Source organism: Podarcis liolepis, assembly GCF_965112155.1.
Source record: "Podarcis liolepis genome assembly, chromosome: 8".
Taxonomy (NCBI): domain Eukaryota; kingdom Metazoa; phylum Chordata; class Lepidosauria; order Squamata; family Lacertidae; genus Podarcis; species Podarcis liolepis.
The window spans coordinates 78,410,835-78,436,349 of NC_139560.1; the positions used below are offsets into that span (position 1 = coordinate 78,410,835).

Genomic DNA, 25,515 nt, shown 5'->3' on the forward strand with positions numbered 1-25,515 from the left:
CTCCTTACATATTTATGTAGCAGGGCTCTTGTGCTCCCACAATTCTCTAGGTCAGGAGCAAGTGCTGCAATTAGATCATCATATCTTGGGTTAATAAGGCAAGGTATGAATGTGACTTGCAGCTGTCCGTGAGACCTCTTTGTCCCTCCTTTGACATGAAGGAGCAAACAAACGAGGAAGACTCCAGATAACGGTTGTTTTCTGGTCTGAACCAGGAAATTCTGGCTAACAGCTTCAGAACAAGCAAAGATTGCTTGAAATTGGCTTTGTATCCTAGCTTGCTCCAAAGCATGTTATATTCCTCACCACCCTTGAAAAATGTGATGGAACTCCTCAGTTAAGAGAATCTTCCAGGGCATTTATTGCCCATTACTGCATTCATAAGAAGAATGGCATCTGCCTTTTGAGTTTTTCAAAGGTAACATAGCGCCTGGCCTGGGTGGACCATGACTCCATGGATAGAGCTCATGCTCCGAATGAATAAGGTCTCAGATTAAATCCTCAGCATCTCCACTGAAACCAGAAATCAGGGACCAGGAAAGGCAAGTGTGAGGAACCTTTGCTGAACTAGAACTTCCACCACAGCTGTTATTGTTCTATAAAGTTGTGTCCTTTAATTTTCACAATCAATGTACTTTAAAACTTTAGTGTTACGTTAACGGGAGCAGCTGAGCATATAATTTGTCTAAAATTAGGCACATACTGTACAGAAATCTAAGCCTAATTTATTGGTTCTCTTTCTCCAGTGACATTCATGTCCCCTGAGAATTAGTATTAAAGTGGCAAATACAGTTCAAGTGTTGCACATTGGGGCAAGAAAATGTTGTTAATGCCCAACACATTTTGGAAAAAGATTTCCACCTTCAGAGGCAATTCTCTTTGTTGGAGCACTGCAGAAAAATATTACGGAGGCTTCTTCCTTGGCCAGATGCAGCCCACAGACTTCCTTTCCTTGTTTTGGTTTTTGCACATCAGGGCAAAAAACTTAATTCCACACACACATTAATAGGGTCTGAGCTGACAGTGCCTGGGGCAAGATAGGGATGTTGGAGTCTGCTGTGGAATAGCTAAATTAAAAATTTGACCCAGTATGCATCAGCTGTAGAAAAATGTAAAATTCAGTTTGAGGGTTATACGGAAAGGAATCAGAAATAAAACTACCAATACTGAAATGTGAATTTATGTTGTGACCATACCTGGAATGCTGTGTGCGGTTTTGGTCACCACACCTTAGAAAGGATGTTGCAGAATTAGAACAAATACGGAGAAGGGCAACCAAAATAATCAGGCTGGAGCAAGTCTCCTATGCCACCAGGCAGTTCTCAGCAGATTATTCCTGGTGGAAAATGTGATTCCCTGAGAAAAAATGGGTTTCTTGCCCTTGCTCTGTGTCAATGTAAGAATGAAGAAGTCATTGATGAAAGAACCCTTAAAGGAGTAAATTAACTTTGGTAGCCTTTTGACTTAGAAAAAGTGCAAAAACAATAGTATTTCTATGCTACTTGGAACAAAATGTTTTATCACTCCCTGATTTAAATTTTGCAGGTCTACAGAAGGGCCAGATATATTTGTTTCCAAAGCTAGATCCAGTCCACAAGCCCAACAGTGGCCTAGACTTCATAGACACTGTGCTCAAGTATTTTGTTTTATTTTTAGGAAATGTCTTGGCATTACCTGCTGATTACTAAGCATTTGCTATGTTGTATGGCTTAAGATTTTTTTTGGCTGCAACAGTAACCTTTTCCTTGCACTTACCAGTAAGATTGTGCTGGCTGATCCATCTCTAATTGTTGCTATGTTGTAGGAACCAGTCGAATGTGCGAAGGATGCACACTGCCGTCAAGCTCAATGGAGTTGTGCTAAACAAGTCACAACATGCCCAACTGGTGTTACTGAACATGCCTGGTCCTCCAAAAAACAGGCATGGGGATGAAAATTGTATCCTTTTTTGGTGCACTTTAGGCATCAAAGCAGCCATCCAGCAACACCCAAAATCTGTTAGCCATATTAGAATCAGATGAGGGAAATACTGAATAGAACTGTATGAAATAAAGACAGTTGACCTATTATGCAGGGGAGATAAGTGATTTACCGTATTTTTCGCTCTATAGGACGCACCTTTCCCCCTCCAAAAATTAAGGGGAAATGTGTGTGCGTCTTATGGAGTGTATGCAGGCTCCATGGTTTCAGCGAAAGCAACGCAAAGCCTCCGAAGCGCAGCAGGAGCGCTCCCACTGCGCTCCGGAGGCTTAATGGTGGCTATGCCTGAAGCCAGGAGAGGAAGAGGGATCGGTGCGCACCGACCCCTCTTGCTCTCCTGGCTTCGCTTCGCTGGAGAGGCGCTGCGCACTTTCCCCTCTCCGCAGCACCCCTTCAGCGAAGCAGGAGGAGAAATGGAAGGGGCTCCGCGTCTCCTGCCGCTTCGCTGAAGGGGTGCTGAGCAGAGAGGGGGAGAATTTTTTTTTCTTGTTCTCCCCCTCTAAAACTAGGTGCGTCTTATGGTCGGGTGCGTCCTATAGAGCGAAAGATACAGTAATAACAATGTGGGAAGTCAGTTACATAATGATAAAATCTCACAGTTCCTGCTTCCGGATAAATCTACAATTTACATTTGATAACAGGCAACAGAAATTCCCATTTTACTTTCCCATGCGGAACTGAAGTTGAATTTGGGAATGAGAGTGATTTGCCCAGTGAGATCATCGCTGATTAGAGGTATGAAGTCAGGCAAAGCAAGCTGAGAATCTTTTGCTAACACATACCTTGAGAGGGATGCAGTTTGCACCTTTGGGTGTGAGAAGGGGAAGTATATAATCACCATAAGGTTTCGGTACAATTTTATTCCAGGTCTTAAAACCTTGACTACTTTGACATCCAGATATGGAGTTCTTGGAAGTTTTGACAGAAGGCTTGAACAGAGTGCTCTTGGTACGAGGAGGAGGTCGTGAAGTTATCACCATTTACTCCTAATAATTTTACTGAACACACCGATATTACTTCATATAACATCTGTTTCCGGAATTAAATGTGGGACTTCGGCAAATCTTGTTGGGACTAATGACTTTTGCCCAGCCCTATTTATTGCATACGAAATAGAATCAAACAGTTGAATCCTCTCTTTTTTCTTTTATAAAATTATGTAAGCAAAATTATTTCCTACATAGATCTCTAAAATGTGTCTCTATTGAATAAATGTATTATATGCTTGTATATTTTTTTAATGTAGAAAACTGGGAGACGATATTTTTTTGTTGTTCTGGGGATTAGGGTGGGACACAGAGGGGCATACTTTTTGCACATAGCTCCTAGTAAATACAATAGCTGCTTCTTGGACATAGGAATAGACTCCTAAGTTTGTACTACTTTTTATAATGATGGTTTTTAAAAAAAGAAAACGAGGAAATGGGGCTTCCAGGAACCATTTTATAAGAGTCTGGCCTACATATTTTGTACCATTGACCCTGCTAACTGGAAGCAGGTTCTGTCTCCTTACCAAGTCTCTATGGTTCTGTATTCATTTTAATCCACAACTCTGTGAATTGTTTAGCATTGTATTTTAATTAAAGATCACTGGTTGAATAAAAGTCCTTTGATTTAGGAACCACAATTTTGACTACTTGAAAGTGGCTGGCCCTTATGAGTCCAGGCTTAAATTTTTGCTGAAAGCTGAGTTTTTAAGGTTTTGAACCCCAGCTCTTAGTTTTTAGGAAAGAAGAAAGGAAGAAATCCACTAGAATAAATCATTTAAGCCTTTGAAGTTACACATGTCCAGCTGCTGTAGGGAAATTGAATACATCAGAATGCAAAAACTTGACAACTAAGAATACTCTGCTCTTAAGCAATATTGACTGGACCCTACAAATGGCAAAATAAAAGTCTAAAATTCGTTCTCTAATACACTTGCCGACCTATAAGCTGCATAGCACCCATTTCGTTTTGTAGGCAGGGAGTGGCTGGAGTTTTGCTTCTTCCTCAAATTTCTGGTAAACTCCTGACTTCACCAGATCAACACATGCCCATTATCAGTTCTCCATCCTCTTGGGCAGTAGCATGACTGTTCCACTTCCCTGACTTCCTGCACCAAAAACATAACTATATATTTCCACTCAATATTGGAAGGGGGCTCTTTTGGAGACCCAAATGCGAAACTGAAATATTGTAAATAAGATATTTTGTACAGGTGCAGGTAGAATCAAGCAACTGAGAGTTAAATACAGCAGCTGTTGAGTGCAAAATAAGTGCACTTGGTAACAGCACCAGCAGTGTTGTTAATATTACTTAAAGTGAAAATTCTGGAAATTTCACCATGAGAAAAACCGTGTTTTTTAATGACTTTGGGGGTTTGTTAGAGGGGGTGGAAATGCAAATAAATAGAATATTAAATTACTTATTAGATCAAACCTTTATCACATTAAAAAATGTATTGTGCATAAGTTAGGTTGGCATCTGTCTTGGGAGACTGGAAGAGTGTGCCTTCAAGGGTTATGTCAAACAATTGGAGAGTTACAGTGCCTGCTGTGTCTGTAGAGATGAATACAGGAGAGACATGTTTTGTTGCAGCTGGGGCAGATGAAGGCATCCAGTTGAGATGCCCCACAGAATCTCTTCTTTCTGGGTTCCTCCCAGTGGTCATTCCTCCTCTTGTCACTGCTGTGGATTGTTTAAGAAATGTATTGTATGTAAGTTACCCATGCATGAAATTAGAACTGTTTGATATATTGGTGAGATTTTGCAAACAATAAATGCAAATATAACCTTTGTTAGAGATGGGATTGCAAGCTTCTACTCTCAGCGAGGTACCTGTAACGCAGAAAGAGAAGAAACTAATTTTTCTGAAGAGAGCTTAGAAATGAACATCTGAATCACAACATGATTTCACAGATCGTGTGCGTGGTAGCAGACAGGATAGTTCAGTGCCCGCACACTGGAGATTCAAGACACATCTGATGTTTTACCAGGTATGTAATGCACATAAGACCAATTAGCACAATACTTAACTCTCAGAATTGGTTTGTATGGGATGGAGAGCATGGATAGGTTCCATGTGCATTGGGCATATTTTTGAACACATAACCAACTGGGTTCAGGAACAGTGCTGTAACCCTGGGTGTGCATGTGCATTTGTGTGGCTGGCTGGTTGGTGCAATGTTGATTTTCCACCATGCATAGTTGCATCATTTTCAGAGCCATCTTTGTAGCTCTAGAATAAAAAAATCCTCTGAGGTTTTCCATCCTGTTATCATTGATCTTTAAAATCTGGATAGATGAATAGTATCCATTTACTGTACTGCATATTAGTTAACGGGTGGGATGGGGATATGTGAAAGCTAATTACTTTTAGCATTTCACATAAATATTACAGCTCACAAGTTTTTATTATGCAATGAATGCTATTATGCTAGCAGTTGCTTCATCCCCTATCATTAGTTTGTTGTTTCTGTAGTTTATTTTTGTAACCTTGTGGTGGTGGTTGCAATCATTAGGGATGTTCTAATTACTTATTGATTGTCCATAACGTATTTCACAGTTGAAGTCATACAGTGCTCCAGATAACTCCATGAACAGTTTGAAATTTGTCCTCTCAAGTGACCTTAATAGGGTGCTTTGAAACACATCACTTCACTGTCGTCATAGGCTTAGCAAGTGTCTATTGCTTTTGAAAAGTAGAATTTCAGAGGTACTGTAGTTGGTCAATTTCTTAGAAGGGAATGGCTATTTTAAGAAGAATTGCTTATGTATCTTTTAACATGTAAAATGTTTTCCTCAACCCTGTGAATTTATGGCTAAAACCCTTATCTCACAGGAAAAGGGTTGACATACTAACCAGTGAACTTCTTGTGCCTAAAGGAGGATGGCTCATTTAGTTGAGTTGGCCAACCTGAGTGAAGAGTGGATCCATGTGTTCCTTTTCTTTGCCTCCAAGGAATTTTTGGCATTTGTTGTTGTTTAGTTGTTCAGTCGTGTCCGACTCTTCATGACCCCATGGACCAGAGTACGCCAGGCACTCCTGTCTTCCACTGCCTCCCGCAGTTTGGTCAAACTCATGCTGGTAGCTTCGAGAAAACTGTCCAACCATCTCGTCCTCTGTCGTCCCCTTCTCCTTGTGCCCTCCATCTTTCCCAACACCAGGGTCTTTTCCAGGGAGTCTTCTCTTCTCATGAGGTGGCCAAAGTATTGGAGCCTCAGCTTCACAATCTGTCCTTCCAGTGAGCACTCAGGGCTGATTTCCTTAAGAATGGATAGGTTTGATCTTCTTGCAGTCCATGGGACTCTCAAGAGTCTTCTCCAGCACCATAATTCAAAAGCATCCATTCTTCGGCGATCAGCCTTCTTTATGGTCCAGCTCTCACTTCCATACATCACTACTGGGAAAACCATAGCTTTAACTATACAGACCTTTGTTGGCAAGGTGATGTCTACTTTTTAAGATGCTGTCTAGGTTTGTCATTGCTGTTCTCCCAAGAAGCAGGTGTCTTTTAATTTTGTGGCTGCTCAGTGGCTCAGTTGAGATTATTTTGCTGGATATTCTGCATAGGAATCACTACCCTGTGGTCTAGTCCCACCTTACTCTGGCAACGTCTGTAAGAAAAAACTGGGTGGATGAGCCAAAAGGCATGTCATGTCATGAACTCGTTTAGTTCTTACAGATATTCCTGGAGAAAGGTTCGGGGGGTATATCGCTTCAGTAGCTTATGGATGTTGCTTCCACAGAATCTGTTTGGACAGAGGTTGCAGAATTTTGGATTGCACCATTTCAGAGTGTAAATGCTTATCAGGTAGGAAAGCTTCCACTGTAGCTTTCCCCTTGATGTGCTTGTTTGCTCCATGCAGGGGGCTCAAGCAAATAATAGCCTCAAATTTTATCACTTTGTTCCACGCAATACACGTTTCATTCTCGCTATAATCTACTTACATGGAAGATGGACAGCTTTTGGCCTTGAGTGCCAGCTATTAAGAGAAGTGAATGAGGTGGTTTATTTTAAATTATAAAATGCTATCTAATCGAGTACCCTTGATAATGTCCTTCAGATTTTTTTTAAAAAATGCTCTCACACCAGCCTTTCACACTCAGGGTCAGCTGATTCTCATTACTTCCTAAGCAACCACTACTGATAGTTTTAGGGTACTGACCCCACCAGCCGAACTCCTGAGAAATGGGGGTGGTTCTTATCCTAAAGCCAAGGTGCATGAAAACAATTTGAAAAGTAATATTGCCATTGTTGGAAGTGAGAGTCCCCCAAAGTTGACCAGCCTATCTTAGGTTCTCTCCCAAGACAGAAAGGGCACTATGAAGCCCCAATGTGGTTTTAGTAGAACTCAAGCACTATGGTTTTCCCCAACCCTTTTGAGTTGATCTTTTTGTGCTCCCTCTCAGTAAATTTCTGCTGCTAAATGAGTCAACAGCTTGACCTCTGGATAGGCATGGGTTTGTTTTTTTGCTGGCAGGACCAGGCAGAGGAGCTTCTCAAATCAGCAAAGAACTAGTCGAATTTGGCCGCTAGCAATAGTGATTGCAAACTCTTGAGAGTCCCATGGACTGCAAGAAGATCAAACCTCTCCAATCTTAAGGAAATCAGCCCTGAGTGCTCACTGGAAGGACAGATCGTGAAGCTGAGGCTCCAATACTTTGGCCACCTCATGAGAAGAGAAGACTCCCTGGAAAAGACCCTGATGTTGGGAAAGATGGAGGGCACAAGGAGAAGGGGACGACAGAGGACGTGATGGTTGGACAGTGTTCTCGAAGCTACCAGCATGAGTTTGACCAAACTGCAGGAGGCAGTGGAAGACAGGAGTGCCTGGCGTGCTCTGGTCCATGGGGTCATGAAGAGTCGGACACGACTTAACAACTAAACAACAACAATAGTGATTGTCTCCTTGGCCACAGTGATTTTTGGGGATGATGGATGGACTAAAGGGAACAGTGTGCCCTCAGATGTGTGACAATCCTGTCAACAATCTGGCATCTTTAATGGGATTATGCCCACCGCAGAATTGAGCTGGTCTGCACTCCTGTTTCTCAAATGTTCAATGAGTAATCTTCAATGATATTGCAGCTGACAAGCAGTGCAGTGGAACAGAGTGGCAAAGATACTGCTGTAGTTATGTGCTGTGTATTCTCTTTGGGGAAAGAATTTATTTAAAAAGCCTAAAAAATCTAGAGATAAAGCTTAAAAACAATTGCAGACCACTTGCTACCAGACATTTATTCCAACAAACAGGAGGAATGCCAAGACAGATCATGGCAATTACCAAGCTGGCTGTAGCTTTGTAATAATAATTAATTAATTGAAATAATAATTTTATTTATATGCCACCCATCTGACTGGGTTGCCCAAGCCACTTTGCAATGTGCTTCTGCGAAGGGCAGGCGTAGAGATTGATGGATCAGTCTGATTACAGTCCATTTCAGCTTTGCATGTCTTCAGTCTGCTCCATCTTGTTTCCATGTTAATTTGCATTTTTAAAGAAATAATCTGCACACAAAAAATCCATATTTAAATTAGCACATTGAAACATTTTCTCACCAAATGCACAGTCCTAAACCTATTTTCTATGAAAATGTGCATTTTATCTAACAAAAGATGTATTTTAAAATGCATTTTTTATATTTTTGGAGCAAGGATTGCATGACGGAGAGGCATAGATAACTGAAGGATAACTGAAGTTCCAATCCATACGTTAGTCCTGGAGACACAGGTCAGGTCAGTTCACGTACGAATTCACAAAGAATTCAGCATCTCTGGGCAAAAGTGAAAGCCGGTTGGAGTAATTCTCCAAATGCACACTCAGCAAGCAGCTTGCCCCCCAGTTGCCCCCCCCCAAGTTGTGCAGTCAAGACAGTATCCTTGCTCCCATTAGTGCTGGGTTGCTGCTGCTAGAACAAAGCTGCTGCATGCAAGCAGTATTTTCTGTATAATTTCCCTGACATTACTTTGGTGGTTCTAGTCCCCATTCCAGCTTCAAAAGCTGCATAAACAGAAGTGTATTGGAGGGTTTGAGCCTCGTTTCAAACTCATCTAATTGTGACAGAGAAGTCATAAGAGCATGGGGGTGGGTGGGAGAGAAGGGGGGTATTTCTGTTCCACTTGGGGGGGGGGGACATTAAAACACCATGTGTTTCTTCTGCAGCTGAATAAGGGAATAAGGGAAATGGAGGAGTCCTATAGGTTTGGGCTGAAGAGGAACATGACCAAGAGAGCCAAAGTTGGTCAGGTGAAACATAATTCCATGTGTCTCTGCTGTGTCCTTGCAATAGGACTAGACAACGTTAGGGGAAAAACGACACCTTGCTTTTGTGAAGAGGGGCTGGTGGGTGGAATTGTGGTGGTTTTTTTTAATGTTACCTATTTGGATAACAATACACATGTTCCAGGATCTATTTTGCTATTAAGGACATTTCTGTAGATCTGTTCTAATGGGATAATTTAAAAATCTGCCACAGAATTCAGATGAAATGTTTCCAAGACAAATTCAAGCACAGTGCTGAGATTTTTATTTAAAATAAGAAAATTATCCATCTTTGCGTTCCAGTTAATGCTCTGCAAATTGATCATTGGACGATTTGCCACAGAGGAGTAGGAATGTTGTCTTCTTCTGTAGGTCTGAATATGTACGTAAGAAGCAGGTTTTAATTCAGTCCTCTTTTTTATTTTAGAGCTAATCCCTGTGTTCCAAGTTGAGGATGAACAGTAAATCGTGCAAAGTACAGGTTAAATAAGATCATGAACTAAGATCATATTGGTTCTTTAACGAAATTTAAGCTGGCAACGAAACCTGCATGTCAGCATAGCTTGTAAAGAAAGATCAACAAGTTTCATCTAAAACAGTAATAAATTATTTCTATTTGGTACCACTTTTGTCTTTTACAATGTGTGGAAATATAGTTACAGTACGTCTGAAGCAGGCTTTCTCCCTTATACAGCCTTCTCTTGTGTGTTCCATTGCAATGAAGTCACACATCTCAATCTGGAAACATTAATCCACTTTGAAATTGTTGCACCACCAAAATACATAGTGTAGCATTACAGTGATACCTCTGGTTAAGAACGTAATTTGTTCTGGGGGTCCGTTCTTAACCTGAAACTGTTCTTAACCTGAGGTACCACTTTAGCTAATGGGGCCTCCCGCTGCTGCCGCCGCACGATTTCTGTTCTCATCCTGAAGTAAAGTTCGTAACCCGAGGTACTACTTCCAGGTTAGCAGAGTCTGTAACCCAAAGCATTTGTAACCCGAGGTACCACTGTATTCTCTCATAACCACTGTTCCTTGGGTCCTATAGCTAAGTGCTAACACAGTACACAATATTCTAGATGTGACGTTCAAGACTATATGTCCCTTGCAAGCACAGAAAAATCCTTAGCATATTGGCCATTGGCTCCTGCGTCCTGAGAATCCCAGATTTTGTTTTTAAAGGGCAGGTTTCTAGCCCATATTAGACAAGCTATAGTACAGAGGATGTGGAAAATGAATCATGTGGAAACTAGGGGAAGAGGGAGAGAGAGAGGTGTGCTCAGTAGCACTGCTGATAGTAAGAGGCAAAGCATCAGTAGTTTAAATAGCTCACTGCCCCCCCTCCTAAAAACTAGCAGCAATCATGGCAACAACAAAAGCTGCCAACCACAGGTCACACAATACATTGTTGCTCGATTTAGATTTGGTGTCATCTTTTTTAAGGCTTGGCGTGTAGTCAGTGTTGGAACCACAAAACTGGGCAAAATCAAGGAACTCTTATTTCCAAAGGGTGATCTTTTGCAGGTAGGCAAAGTCTTTAGGGATACATGCTTTGACGCGAAAATAATCAGTCCCTTTTGTAAATATATTTATTTAGAAGTACGGAATCCAGCAACCACAAATGTTTAAGGAGCCATGCTGCTTCAGTGCCCACTGGATAGACGGATTCAAATTTGAATGGAAAATAAGAACCATGACAAGGTGTTTCATACATGTTTAGGGGGGCAGCGGCAGGGGATATTACAATAAATGACAGCCATGGGTAGGTTTGGCATATTCACACTTCTAAATTTAACTCCAATATTCTTTTTCGGAATCTTCGCCTCACTATTATTTCCCTGAATCCTTCATTCTACCTACCTACCTACCTACCTACCTACCTAGTTGAATCATGTAAAATCCACACACAAGAGGTGGGCTGAACTAACAATCGATCTAACCCAACATCCTGTCAACCAGATGTTTCTGGGAAGACCACAAGCAAGACCAGAGGGCAACCCTCATCTTTTGTGGTTGCTTGTCCCAGCTCTGGTGCCCAAGGCCTCTGAACATGAAGGTCCCATTTAGCTATTTCTCCACAATGTTGCCTCCTGAGAAAACGAGGCCTGCAGCCACTGTTTTTGACCAGGCCTCTGCTTTCTTCCAGTGTCTTGCCAATATCACTGATTTCCCTTTTGCATCCCTAGTAGATTCCGCATAGCCTTTCCATTGCCACAGACGGCTCTCTCTGACTATAGTCCAACAACCAACCAACTTTGCTACAGCTTTTCTAGAACAACCTTCGTCTAGCATTTCTGCTTAGGATGAAAAGAATTTAATCGTTCAACTGTAGCCTTCAAGAAAAGCAAGGTACCTGTTACTGAACTCATTTTCTCCCACCCCTGCCCCTTGGTGGAAGAGTCTGCCTGAGTAATGAGTCATTTAATTAGATTTGCACTGTTTGGTTGTCATTGTGCATAAAATACAGATACAGAAGACTAATGAAGGAACTGATGCCATTAAGATGCCTCCCATTAGTAATACCTGTTAAGATAAATGGCATTTATGTATATACATCAAAGGAGATCAGTTCCTCATTTCTACAGGGTTACATCAGATGATGATCCTTTGCTTATAAACAAAAAACAGTATATACATATTGATATATTTTCCTCACATACCAGTAATTTAAACAACACACACCTATCTCAAATAGTGGTTTCCAAACTACGTTCCTGGACGGCGTGGTGTTCCTTGAGAGTTTATCAGGGATTCCTCAATAGAAACATTTGTGACGACCAAGGACAAAGCTCTTGAAGGAGAGCTTGTCTGCCATCATTTATCATGCTGGGGAAGTGCTGGGTGTGTCCTGCAACATGCCCTCGTTTCATGTGGCACCCCAGATGAATGGAATGCGCTCTTGAACATGCCCCAGAATCTTCTGCAAAGAGCCAAGGTTTTCTCCAAAGTTTCATCAGCAGGCAAATCAGTTCAGAAGAAAGGGCTACTTGAAGGAAGTTTGAAAACCGCTCTTCTACATCTACCCAAGTTGAAGGGATTGCTCCTTCCCTACCACAGTAGACGGGGATTTGCTATTTAGGCAGACTGCTTCAGATCCAATAGAAGGACATCCTCTTCTTTTGCCTCCTGCTTGAGCACTATTTTTTCAGGAGTAATCACTATCTTCTCTTCGGCCTGAGAAGGACCTTTTGATCCACCACCTTTGTCTTTCTTCACTTTGGTTATTACCTCTGTGTAGGAAATTTCTTCAGATACTGGCTCGGCATCCCCACTATCAGCTGTTGTTGTTGTATCGCCAGTAGTCTCTTGGGTTCCATCTTGACCTTCAGCCACTGCCTGCTCTTTAGGTTTCTTCTTCTTCTTGAAGGTCTCCTTGGTTGGTGCTGCATTGGATATATTTTTCTTAAATCTGATCCCAGTTTGCCTCAGCCTCTCTCCTGACTGCCTTATTCGCTCTCTCCTCTCTGGCGTCACTATTCTAGTTCGGAGCCTGTCCACCCTCTTGCCAAAATTTTGCCTTGTCTTCTGGAGGTTCTCTCTTGAGAAGGCCTTCTTTATATTGTTGATACGTCTCATGCCTGACTTCTTAAACCGGGCTGCTTTGCTTTCTTCTATGTAATACTCTTCATCGGAAGAAAGATCATCAGGTGGGCAGAAGGCATCTGCTAGGTTTTCCCCTTGTGTTCGGTCTTTGATAACTGACAGAGACAATGGGCACGGAATGTCCTCCTGCAAGTGAAAGCACAATGTGTCAAAAAGGGCTTATTGTTGAGGGAGGAAAGGAATAAAGGTGCTTCCAGATGGCCAGCTCCTTAGCAACTGCTGCACCAAAACAAAATATACCTCAGAAGGGCTTGGCAGGCAGAAGATGCCAGATTCAATCCCTGGATAGCCACAGCCAGCCAGTGTAGACAATAGACTCAGTATAAGCTTCCTATGTTCATTATCATTGTTTTATCTTCTGTGCTGCCTCCTATGCTAGCTCCCTGCCCCCCAGCCAAAAAAAGGCATTAGGTTTGTTTTGTATTTTTCTCCCTTGGGCCAGGCAGATATAACACTGATGATCGATAAGGAGTGGACAATGGCATCGCATGTTTTCTGCCATCTTCAACTCCTATCCTCCTCTTCGGCACGAGCCAAATTCCTGGTTAGTCTCTTACAGACATTTAAGAGTGTCATTGTCACACTCAACCATGGCTAGGAGAATCGGTCCAAAGAATCGATCCATTTGGTAAACCATGGTTAGGTCACACATAGTAGAACAGAGCAGCAAGTCTAATCACACCTGGTTGGTTCAGTGGCTCAAAAATGCAAGCAGAGCAGCAAAGCCTTAGAAGGGTAAAGTAGGCAGAGGCTAGTGGGGCATTCTGATGCAACTGCTTTATCTGACAATCTATTCATCAAGTAAACTGAATATAGGGGCGCGGGTGGTGCTGTGGGTTAAACCACAGAGCCTAGGACTTGCCGATCAGAAGGTTGGCAGTTTGAATCCCCGCGACGGGGTGAGCTCCCATTGCTCGGTCCCCGCTCCTGCCAACCTAGCAGTTTGAAAGCACGTCAAAGTGCAAGTAGATAAATAGGTACCGCTCCGGCGGGAAGGTAAACGGCATTTCCGTGCGCTGCTCTGGTTCGCCAGAAGCAGCTTAGTCATCCTGGCCACATGACCCAGAAGCTGTACGCCGGCTCCCTTGGCCAATAAAGTGAGATGAGCACCGCAAACCCAGAGTCGGCCACGACTGGACCTAATGGTCAGCAGTCCCTTTACCTTTACTTTTAAACTGAATATATTACACACAGCACCAATATTTCATTTATGCTTGCAGGGGAAGTGGGAGAGGGCCTTCTTGGTGGCTGCTCCCAGAAATTTGACTAGCTCCCTCCTTGTAGAGGAGGGACTTTCTTGACCCAACAGGAACTGAGTGCTTTTAATGAAAGGGCTGGTGTCATGCTGCTTTTATTATAATTATTTGTAATTTTTACTTTTATAAGTGTGTGCGTATAATTTATCAAAGTTTATTTGTTTTTTAATGAATGCTCCCCCCCCCCAATGTTTTTAGCTGCTATTATTTTTATCTGTAAGCTGCCGTGAGTGTTGTCAGGGGAAAAGGTGGGACATCATTATTCCTATTAAATTTTTGATACTCCGCCTTTTGGTCTCCAAGGACCACCTTGGCAGCTATGGCTGTGTGCAATGGAAGAAGCTATTCAAAAAATTCCTGTGTGCCCGTCCCAGTTTTAGTAAATGCCATGTACTGATTTTGCTCCTGTCCTTTTTTGCTAATGCTAAAGTCACTCCAGGCCTCCAGTGCAAAACAGGGACGCCACCCTGTTGACTTTTGCACATTCCAGGGCCCTGCCCTGCTGCAGATGGCATGGAAAACATCTGAATAGATTGCAGGAACTGGGTGCAGCATCAGCTAAGAGGTAAAAAGAGAATGCTGGATAGTCCTTTTGGACTGTGAGGGAGCGGATGGGGTGTCATTCCCAAACTTTGTATAACCATTTGGCTAAAAAAAATATCCCATGGCATAGTCTGTGATTACTGATCACATTTGATCAATAATCACATAAGCACATTTGATTTCTCGATGTAGTTCTAAACACGACTGAGGGGAAATGTTATGTTATAAATATAGCAAAGGGCCATTTCACACTATGTATAGCCAAAAAACCTGGTTGGCTACTCAACCAAGTTGACACAGCTAATTCCAGCTTTCTGGCTGGTATTTGTGACTGAACACCCGATTGCCACATCAACACGTTATGGCAGTTAGGTGCATACTATTTAAAAAATGCTCTAAAACATAAATGAAACTAACAAAGTCCTAACCATTGCATGGAATACTAAAGAATAAAGATGTCAAGTCGCTGTGTAGAAACAAAGAAAAAAATATATAGAGGAAAATTCAGAACATGCACAGTGCAATCCTATCGAGACTTCCTAAGGAGTAGGAGAATCTAGTTCCAGGTAAACACACATAGAAGTGCCCTGTAAATTTCCCTTTGGAATAAATGAAACTTTACCACTGGCTTTTGATAGGATCAAAACTTCAAAGTTGGGAAATTTTAGACTGGTTGTAATGGTTTAAGGGAAGGGAGCTCTTTAGGTGGCATTCTGCTGCATGGGCCCCCCAAACATCTGCCCCAAAGTCCTGCTGTGACTGAACCACTATCAGAATCCCTCACCGCAGTAAAAAAATTGCATAGATAGACAGACCATTCACTCACATATATAGTACATTTAAGGGAGGGAAGGACTCTGTCTCAAGGATCTCTGAAGTCCTTTCCCAGAATGTCCAATTGTCTCTGTTCCCTTTACATTATATAAAGAGATCAAAGGGGAAATGTGCAGGCAGAATTCTATGCAATTACTTGGGAAATCTGCAGCTTTCTGGTGTTCTGGCCAGTGATGGCAAAACTGCTGGAGATGAACAACAACAAGTACTTGGCACCTTGTTCACAGCCTACTATTCGCTAACTGGCAATAGCTCCCTAGGATCTGGGGGTGGGAGGTTTTTCACAGTCAGCCCTGATACTTGAGACCCTTTCCAACCCAGACCTCTAACCTGGGATCTTCCTATGCAAAGCATGTGCTTGGCAACTGAGCTATGGGCCCAACCCAAATTTCTGGCCACCGGCCAGGCAGCTGTTTTTTTTTTCTAGAGAGAACATTTCATTCTCCACAGGCACAATCTACTGCTCGGGGATTTGCCTGCCACTAATTTTGAGATTATTTCCAATATTTGCAAAAATATCACAGGTGGTAGAATCCAGATCATCTCAGCTGAGATCTCAGCAGCATTATACACCGGCCTCATTTGCATGTGACACTAAGCCATAATTTAGTGTCAAGAATGTGCCACACACTTGCATAGTGCCCCATCATATAGTCCAACCCCTTGCAATGCAGAAATCTGCAGCTGTCCCATACAGGGATTGAACCTGCAACATCAGCACAACTCTTTAAACACCTGGGTTATGCCCACCACTCCTCCTCTAGGGTAGCTGCAAAGAGCTCTGGGGTAGCTGCAAGGAGTTCACTTCTGCCACAGTCTAGTGTGTCTTCTGAAACCTTAATGGAGTTTAATGTCAACTATGGTTTGTTTAAACAAGCAAGCTTCGGGACCCATGCTCTGAAGTTGGCTTGAACCAAATGACAGTTACCCACAGCTAGTGTGTGCTATAAGTAGCATGCAGCGCTCTCCCCATCAGTGCCCCATGCTTTAGAGTTATGTTGCCAAGTTTAGCGGAAGGCAGGGATGCAGCAGGCTTGATTCTGTGCCATAGCTAGGCACATAGACCATCCTGTCCAGTGAGCATGCTGCACATTGACTATGTACTAATATAGTAAAGGTTGCTCTTGGTCTCTGAACATCAGTGGATTTCTGCACCTCACAGAAGAGACATGCCATGGGGGTGTAGAGCTACTAACTTTATAAGTTCAGTAGTAACTTACTATTAGACTAGAAAATTCACACTTCATTTTTTGCCTAATGTTCTACAAATATATTTCCAAGCACCTGTAGTTTTTGCAGAGCTTGTGTGTGTGTAGAAATGACTAGAGTCTGCAATAAGCTGTAATGTGAATGGATAATTTCAAAAGATTTTTGTGTGTGTGTGTGTAATAGTGAACTACCATTTAATCCATAGGGAGAAGCAGTTGTACAGGGTGATAAAGGAAATTTTTGCCTTCATACCCAAATATGTGCACTTTGCAAACTTATTTCCTTAGAAATAGGCCTCATTGAATTTTTTTGTAACCACAGGCTTGGTCCTGTCAAAGTTAATCACTTTTTAGTCCTGCTGATTTCAAGGAAAGAGAATTAACACAGTATTTAACTCTGCCACTGAAATCGATGGGACTAAGTATCTTTAAAGAAGAAGCCATTCACATGAAAGAAATTATTTAAGTGTCAATCACTTTTCACAATCTGAACCCTAACAGCCTGGCAAATCTAGATTTTCCCATCAATGGCTGCTTTTACAAGGAAGAAAACTGATGTTCTAATGGCTAGATGCTAAATATTCTCAATTCTGGGTGCCCTTATTGAGGATCCTGAATCTCTCTTAAACACAGCACTGCAGATGCAGGAAAGATCACTTCTGTGCCCCTGCCATCTGAGCGCAAAAACTAGTCATTTGGGCACACTTGGTACATGAAATATTGGTGTATGCATGAAACACCTTCATTCAGCACAACAACTTTTCATTCCTTTCCACACTTCAAGCTATTCTTGGGGTAAGTCATTTTGAGATCAGCAATTCCAAAGAAATCCTGAGAATGGTATGCAAAAGAGTCACCCCAGGAAGAGCTTAGAAGTAAATCTCTGAGGTGGGGGGGGGGATCACAATTTACAATAAGGTCCAACAACCAGTAAGCAAAATATAAATCAGCTTTTTTGAAAGCACAATTAATGGAAAGACTACTTTGTGCAGAGAAATTCAGAGGTTTAGCACTCTAGTTAATTCTCTGGAAAAATAGCAGGGATGACAGTCAAGCATGGAATACTCTGTCATGATGCCCAAGAGCCTGCCCAGATTGCCTTTCACAGAGGCAACAAATAGTCCTTGCTGATCTACAGTTAATCTTATGCTGGCTGCCGAAGAAGCCTCTTGACACTAATAATAGACCGAGTGCATTGCCACTGGCAGATTCCTACTGCAACACGTTCAGAGGCAGAAATCAATTTTTCTAAAAATTAAATAAATCAAAAGCATATCACACACACTTGATATCGGAAAGGCTGCTTTTACCTCCCTCTGGTTTGTTAAACAACCAACAAGGATGTCAGAAACGGTGATGAATGCGGCAGAAGCGATTGCAATTAAAACCAAACCCCAAACCCTGTTTACCTGGTAAATGACAACACGAAATTTGTTTTTCCGCAGCATTTCCTCTTGCTTAGCCTCAACCTTCTGCACGTTCGCGTTCTGCTTCTCGACACGTGCCCGCACTTCTTTGACACGAGCGCTCACTTTGCGGGTTTTCTCCAGCAGCTTGTTGACTGTGTAGCTGGTGTTGTTGTGGGCCTGAGCGAGCTTCAGAATGTCTATCTGAATGGTCTTGATGGCATCCTCCATTTCCCTGTGCCTCTCTTCGATGCGTTTCTGACTCGCCTGCACACTGTCCACAATGGTCGCCACTTTGTCCAGGACTCTGACAATGGTAAAGGCGGCATCTTGTTCCTCGTCGTCGTCGTCCGGGACGCTGGGCAGGCGATTCTGGTGGATTTTATCCGCCTCCAAGGTGGCTTCTCGGTGATCCATACCGTTCCCCTCTTCGGATGGCTCTACAGGAGCTGAAATATAAACTCCTCGCGGCAGCTGCAGCTCCAACTCCAGCGGGGCAGTTCTGGCACTGGAGCAAGGAGGTCGCTCGACAGCTGGTTTTAGGGGATGTTCAAAAGCAGGGTCTGAAACTTCAGCCCAGGAGACTTGTCAAATATTTATAACCACAAAACAGCCTCGCAGGATTGTTCAAGTGCTTTCTGTATGCAACATGAAACCTCTAAAATTAGGAAGCAAAGTTGGGGAAGGAACATACGTTCCAAGAATCACATACCTCTACCAATCAACTTTCTCGAGTTAATCCAGGAATAGTTAAGCAACTTATTAATTAAGCCAAAGAATGAACCGGCATGCTGTTAAAATCCACTGTTGCTTTTGTTTTAATTAAGCTCTTTTCTTGGGTGCAGGTGACGGGAGGGCATTCAATGTTTTCCAATGGCCTTTGGACAACTGAAACGAAAAAGTGCTGCCACTATGTTCCAAACCTTCCAGTAAAGAATAAACAGACTCAGAGCAGATTAAATATCGTGGGAAAACATTGTATTGACATTTCTTTCCAGTTCAAATATTGAAAGCCTTTTTATTGAACAAATTATTAAATCCTACATGCAGAATTGGAAAGCCTAAAACTACATGTTGAACAGCTGGAACACACCCTAGTTACATTTTAGCTCTGGATCTTCCAAACAACTACTAACATCCTATTAATATAATAACTACAACCAGCAGACTTTATTTGCATGAGACACATTCTTAGCTCTTGAAAAGTATTCTAGACAAGAGCTCAAATCTTTTATGGTATTTAATTTTTTTTTCCTTTTTTGCATTTTAATCACAAAGACTATACAATTTTATTTGTTGATGTGAAAACAGGTATCCTCTTTAGAAAACTGTAATAAGTATGAAAGCAGTTTAAATAGTGACCAACACAGGCTTAATCCCAATCATGTGAGTTTGCTTATTAAACATAACTTAAAAAAAATAAAAAATACACAAGTCTACCAAGACCTGTTTCTGCAGGGCAAATGCCCTTTGCTCTACTGGGCAAGCTTTCAAATTCAGAAATGTATATTATTATTATCATCATCATTATTTTACAATTTAAAAATAAAGTGTCAAATATTTATGAAGACGGTGGTGCTTTGACCCAGTCCATACATATTGGGCTGGATCTAGACTAAATTAGTTGCACTGAAATCGTTATGACTAACTTGTTCCACTGATTTCAATGAGAATTATGTGCAACTGAATTAGTCTGAATTCAACCCGTTATAAATATGTAACAACTACACACAAGTACACATCTTCACAAGTCATGCGATTGGCAGTGTCTAAAAAAATCAGTTACTAACTTTCAAAAACATTTAAATATCTACGGTATTTAAACACAGTGTCTTCTAATTCCTTGTAAGAAAAGTACGCTGTAAACATCTTTACCCTTATGTCATGCCTTGTTTGCTAAGAAACAGGATGGGATCCATTTTGCTTTTTCTACAACCATTGGTGAAATGTCTCGGGTCCCAAAAATGTTACATTCCGTAAGTAAAGCACAAGTCTATTATTATAACCATGTGATACAATACAGGAAATAAACTACCGCATCTTCCAAATCATGAAATGAGAAGTTACTAGAGCAGTCCATTGCTGTCAGCTGCTTTCGGAATAAAACAAAACAGAGCTACACTAAAAAAAAATATGTCCAAAAATAAGGCCTCTGAAATAAATATTTCCATTCTTTTAAAAAAAGATAATAAAATTGTACATCACATGGGCATTGTAGGTATAAAAATTGCTCTAAACCATTCTGGATGACGTATCTGAAGTAAAGTGGCCTAGATTTTGCTTCTGCCGTCGTCCTCTGTTGTTCTTTGGGCATTTCCTGTTACCGGAAGCAGAAAAAGAAGGGAGGGAGGGAGGGAGGGAGGGAGGGAGTGGGGTGGGATGGGATGGGGGAAGAGAAATGATTTATTAACTGAGTGTATTTTAAAAGACCACTTCACGATTAATTCACAGACAAAAGCCTCCAGAACATTAAAGGCTGCACCATCCATCATTGACATCTGCTGCAAAAGCCACACGTGTTGTCGCTTTGGGGTTTACACACCAGAGGCACTACTAAGTGTTTACACACCAGAGGCACTACTACTGGCTGAAGCAGAGGGAGCTTGTCTTCAAGTTGTACACTGCAGACTGCTTCCACCTGCACGTTTAGCCGCATGGGAGCCATACCCTCCAACATTTCTTCGACAAACAGGAACGTCCTGAGGAAAAGCAGTACCTTCTGCGATAAAATCAGAAACTGGGACGGCTTCTGTAAACCCGGGACTCCCTGGAAAATAGGGACTCTTGCAGTCACATGGGAGGAATCTTATACAGAAACTGAAAAATTGTCATCTGGTCTCGATATGGCCTAGTACAGTGATAACCCACAGCAGCTGCCCAGGTTCTCAGAACCAAATCACACCCTACATTTTAAATTCCAGTACAAAAGGTACCATAGCTAATATGGCAAAATACGCACACTGTAACATCAATCGTAAATGGGTTAAATGACTGCTTTCCCCTACAAGAAAACCTGTCTTAATTCCTTCATCTCGATCACAAAAAAGCAGATCCCGTTTAACTCAGAAGATGCTACAACCCGTTTGTGGTCTGATGTAGGCTTAAGGCCATGGCCTAAGTTGGCTGTGATAGAAGTTGCGTATATATTTATTCCATTAGTCCACCCTTCCTTCAAGGAACTCTGGGTGACATAAGAGAGGGTGTTCCCCTTTCCCTCTCACAATAACCCACATGGTAGGGTGGCTGAGCAGAATGGCACTGAGCTTGATGGACCAAGATTAAAATGGTCTCTTGGCTATTTGGAAATCACATATTGCCCTAGCTAAGGCATACCAATTCCTTGGCCCTCTGGCTCAAGAGACTAATGTGGGCAGCACCATTTGCCTCTGACTCTCCCAAGCCCAAAATTAACAGCTGGGGAAACAGGAGGGGGACATTCAGAATGAGGGCAAACAAAACTTTTGAGGGATGAAAAAATCAAGCATTTCTTAGCCAACGAGCCTCTATGAATCATGCTGAACACATTTTAACCATGATTATCAGCACAGAAGCTTAACAAAATAGCCTCTCTCCCTTGATAACCATATGTGGCTGACATGTTGTGCCTGACATGTTGTGCCGGATTAAGAAACCTAAAGGCTGAAATAATAATAATAATAATAATAATAATAATAATAATAATAATAATTTATACTCCGCCCATCTGGCTGGGTCCCCCCAGCCACTCTGGGCAGCTTCCAACAAAACACTAAAATACAATAACCTATGAGAAGCCGGGTCAAATATGGCAGACTAAGGCTGTATTCCTAGGTGCAGTTTACTTAGGGCTAAGGGGCATCTTTTTAGTGGGCTCATAAACGTGGTCTGAGAAAACCTACCTATGATGTACCTATACAGGAACTATTACTGGAGTCTTTCTGGATTCATGTTATAGTCTTGATGTCAAGATCGAATACATGTACTTACTGACTTCCGTATGATCAGGCTGCAAAATACATCTAAACCTTTTACCTCTAGTCCTCTGAAAAGCAACTCAGCACTGCTTGCTCCAGGACTCGTAGGCTGCCTCATTAGAGCCAAGCACTCAGGATTTCATCAGAGTGCAGCAGCAAGCATGATGTTATCCCATTTTACTCAGCAGCTGGTATGCACTTCCGAAGGTTTTCCAAACTCTCTGCATTTCATTTCTTTATACTAGCCCATTTTGGCTTTGCTCCCAGAATGCAGTCCACTCCTCATATAGTATTAAGAACTACAAGTTCCAGCCAAATCTTAAATGACGGGTGGGTGGGTGTGTTTCTGCCTAGCTGCAACTCTTCTACTGACTTGATATTATGTTGATTTCAATAACAGGGGGTGTAGACTGTCTTGGGCCTTGCCACTTCCAGGCCCTGGCACATGATACAGCCAACTGTGGGGAAATATTCCATCCCATCCTGCAAACTTAACAATGCCAAACATCTAGCAGCCTTATGATTAATTCACCAAGACCTGCAGGACATTTCCTTACGAGGTAACGAGCAGAATCTTATTTTGAGAAGTTATCATCCTGTTGGCTACCTTGTTTGTGGGTTTCAGTTTTTCTTGGTCTGGGAGGAACCAATAAAAGTAGCACTGTCGAAATCGTAGACCTAGTTACAAAAATTACGTGAATGAATAGGACCAACCCAATGCTCCAATCTCCATGATGAAAGGGAGACATGCCCCCCTCACTTCTACCATGCGTGTACCATTGCATGTGCAGTGGACACGATGGCTTGGCTTTGAATGATTCTTTAAGAAGTGACATCATACATAATGGCCTATATTTAGAACCCCAGCCCCATATTGGCATTACATTCCTGGTGACACATAGGAACACAAGATGTTCCTCCACCATGAGAACTGGTGCTAGTTCAGTGTAAGCCAATAGACCATAAATGCAGAGAATGCCATCTTTGATATGGGTGTGGATGAATAGGCAATGGTCCTGTAGAAGTATTTTAGGCCATGGCATGTATAACAGGAACAAGGGGAGATGTATACGAATATCATATCCCAGAGGAAAGATTTCCTCTCTACCTCTCTGCCGTGCCTAATCCATCTCTGGAGCTGAGCCAGAAGGAAGCAGCCAACGTTGCACCCTGCTATGGAAAGATCTTCAGCAGATTTTGTGGTACAGAGTTGGAAGGAAGGGACATAATGAGAAAGTTTCATATTTGGCAGTCTCAGAATTCAGTGCCAAAACACTACATGCGATGTCAACACTTGTACACATAGTGGCAAATACCTTAGAGAGATGCTACCTAGACAGACCTAGTTTTTTGTGAGTTCAAAGCATTACTTTATCTTAGCAATTCTTAGAAAACATTCTGAAAGGTATCATGGCTTCTGTGTGACAGATTTGCGTGTGTGCACAAAGAACCGTGTCTTGCCTAAGACCATCTAGTGAGTGTGTGATTGAGATTTGAACAGGAATAGCCTAACTCATCGCTCACACAATTAGCCACTACATCACAGCAGCTCCCAGCCTGAAGTCTTCTCTACTATCCAATGCATCACCTTTCAAACCTGAATCCTGCTGAATCAAATTTGTAGGCCCATAAATCCCACTGGAAGCTGAATAAAAAGATTTAAAAAAAATAAAAAGCCATAAAAAGATACGGCAATAAGATTCCAACTGTGGCAGTCATGAAATTCTAAAAAGGGCGAAAAGCACCCATTGTACTTTCCCCCAAGCAACTTACCGAGTTATGCACATCACAATTGCAACAATAATGGCAATCTGGACAGCTCCAATTATTGCTGCAATGAGGACATGTGTGAGTTTTTGCCTACTCGGGACAACATAAAGTATGCTAAAGTCCGTCTTTTCACAGTGCTGTCCTGTGTATCCAGATTCACACCTGGAAGAGAAGAGAGAATGTTTTTAGAGGAAGTGTCTATTCAAAGTTCAGGCCATTATACAGACAGTGCTGAACTGCAACTGTGAGACAACAGTGAAAGACTCAAGGCAACGAATCACCTATTCTCATAAAAGCATGAGAAAAAGCACACAAGGATCATCTATAAATTTTAAGATACAGAGCTATATGTTATAAATGGTAACTGTGGACCATTACAATTTAAAATGCTGGAGGCAATCTTTTTAGGGTGTGCCTACACTACTTGCGCCAGTTTTATACCAGTCTGATTATCATGATTATCTTCTCCTGCAGCCTTAACAAAAATAAATAAATCCTGGGAAACATTGCTTTCTATGTGGTTAAAATTTTGGTCTGACATTTAAGCTAAAAATGTAAGCCTGAATTGCATAGGACTTAACAGCTTGATTTGAGTATTTTAAAGTTTATCGGAATAAAATGCAGTCCCACTACTGCTTTGAGGACCGCTCTGGACACAGAGGATCAATAGAAGAGCACAATGAAACGTGCTCCAGTGTGTGTACAACAAAGATTTCTCCTCCCTCCCTCCTCCTCTTTTCCTTTCAAAGCAGAATCAATTTTGCTGCAGAAATCTGAATGGAGACTCAGCTGGACCCTGTTTCCTGTCCCCTTTCCTCCTCACTTGCTAAAGGTTCTCAAGTTGCCCCAGATAAGGTGCCTAAAGATTTCTTGTTCCTGGAAGGGGTGGGACAAGAATTTAAAGCAGGGGTGGGCAGTACGCAAACGCAGAAGCAACACAAGTACACCCACCTCAAGAAGGTTGCACACATTGATTTTGTTAGAAGGTGTTGGACAGCTGGGGTTCAAAGCCTTCCAAAAGGACAAGGGGAAGAGAGACATTCCACTGTGGGGAAGAGGCAGCCAATGAGAAGATCTGAGGGCACTTCCTCCATCAGAGCAAGGGATGCTGGGCAGCATCTTTTGCCACTGGGTACAACTGGGTCCATCTAAACATCCCCCAGATCCCTCCTGGGAACCGATGGCCCAATCTATGGACCTCTTCTGTCTTCATCAGAACTCTCCACTACAGCTTTGTTCTTCCTTCCCCAAAGTGGCTTCCTTGAGCGAAGGGGGTGGAGCAGTAAGCAACAGAAAGCTGGCATCAGTTGGGTCCCTCGTGCACTCAAAAGGAACACTCAAAGGGCCCGACTGATTTTCGGGGCAAGCGCCAGGGTGTTCAACCATTTCTAGTGCCTAGCAATGCCTTGTCAGGCTGTGGAGGGTGGGGAGAGCAGAGAAACAGCTCTACAGAGGCCTATGCCGGTCTCATACACAGAAAGCTGCACCAACATGAACATGAATTGTGCCATCTTTTATAACTTTCCCCTCTCATTTTGTTTTAATCAAAGGACTTAGCAACAGACAAGAATAGAACAGAGGTTAAGAGTATAGCAAGCTATATTTAGAGAATATTGCTATAATTTATTCATTCCATGTTAATAGAATGTGACACTCATTTGGATCTAGTGACAAGTCGATAAATAGTTAATAAAAACAAGAAGAACAAAAA

At 42.1% G+C, this 25,515-nt stretch overlaps 4 protein-coding genes across 13 annotated transcripts in view; 2 read left to right on the forward strand and 2 right to left on the reverse strand.

The window, feature by feature from the left end:
• Positions 1-3,607, forward strand: part of SLC12A7 (solute carrier family 12 member 7) — a 93,233-nt gene extending 89,626 nt beyond the window's left edge. For all 6 annotated transcript variants that reach the window (XM_083519071.1, XM_083519072.1, XM_083519069.1 and 3 more), the window contains 2 exons: positions 1,805-1,938; positions 2,879-3,607. In XM_083519071.1, the coding sequence (XP_083375197.1) occupies positions 1,805-1,938; positions 2,879-2,970 (226 nt within the window). In that variant the 3' untranslated portion in view covers positions 2,971-3,607. The remainder of the gene's footprint in view (positions 1-1,804; positions 1,939-2,878) is intronic.
• Positions 1-25,515, forward strand: part of ABITRAM (actin binding transcription modulator) — a 180,525-nt gene that overhangs the window by 27,759 nt on the left and 127,251 nt on the right. The gene's annotated exons all lie outside the window — the stretch shown is intronic.
• CAVIN4 (caveolae associated protein 4) lies at positions 9,477-18,680 on the reverse strand. The gene is made up of 2 exons (XM_083519608.1): positions 18,085-18,680; positions 9,477-12,960 (listed from the first exon to the last, which is right to left on the reverse strand). The coding sequence occupies exons 1-2, from the start codon at positions 18,496-18,498 to the stop codon at positions 12,307-12,309; spliced, it is 1,068 nt and encodes a 355-aa protein (XP_083375734.1). The 5' UTR covers positions 18,499-18,680; the 3' UTR covers positions 9,477-12,306.
• Positions 19,326-25,515, reverse strand: part of TMEFF1 (transmembrane protein with EGF like and two follistatin like domains 1) — a 106,368-nt gene continuing 100,178 nt past the window's right edge. For all 5 annotated transcript variants that reach the window (XM_083519513.1, XM_083519511.1, XM_083519509.1 and 2 more), the window contains 2 exons: positions 23,808-23,966; positions 19,326-20,398 (listed from right to left, as the gene is read on the reverse strand). In XM_083519513.1, coding sequence (XP_083375639.1) covers positions 20,314-20,398; positions 23,808-23,966 — 244 coding nt within the window. In that variant the 3' untranslated portion in view covers positions 19,326-20,313. The remainder of the gene's footprint in view (positions 20,399-23,807; positions 23,967-25,515) is intronic.

Excerpts from the sequence above, each read along its gene's own strand:
- CAVIN4 (XM_083519608.1), bottom strand. The coding sequence starts at position 18,498 with ATGGATCACCGAGAAGCCACCTTGGAGGCGGATAAAATCCACCAGAAT. Across the intron at positions 12,961-18,084 it reads TTCGTGTTGTCATTTACCAG|GAGGACATTCCGTGCCCATT; the intron begins GTAAACAGGGTT and ends TTTCACTTGCAG.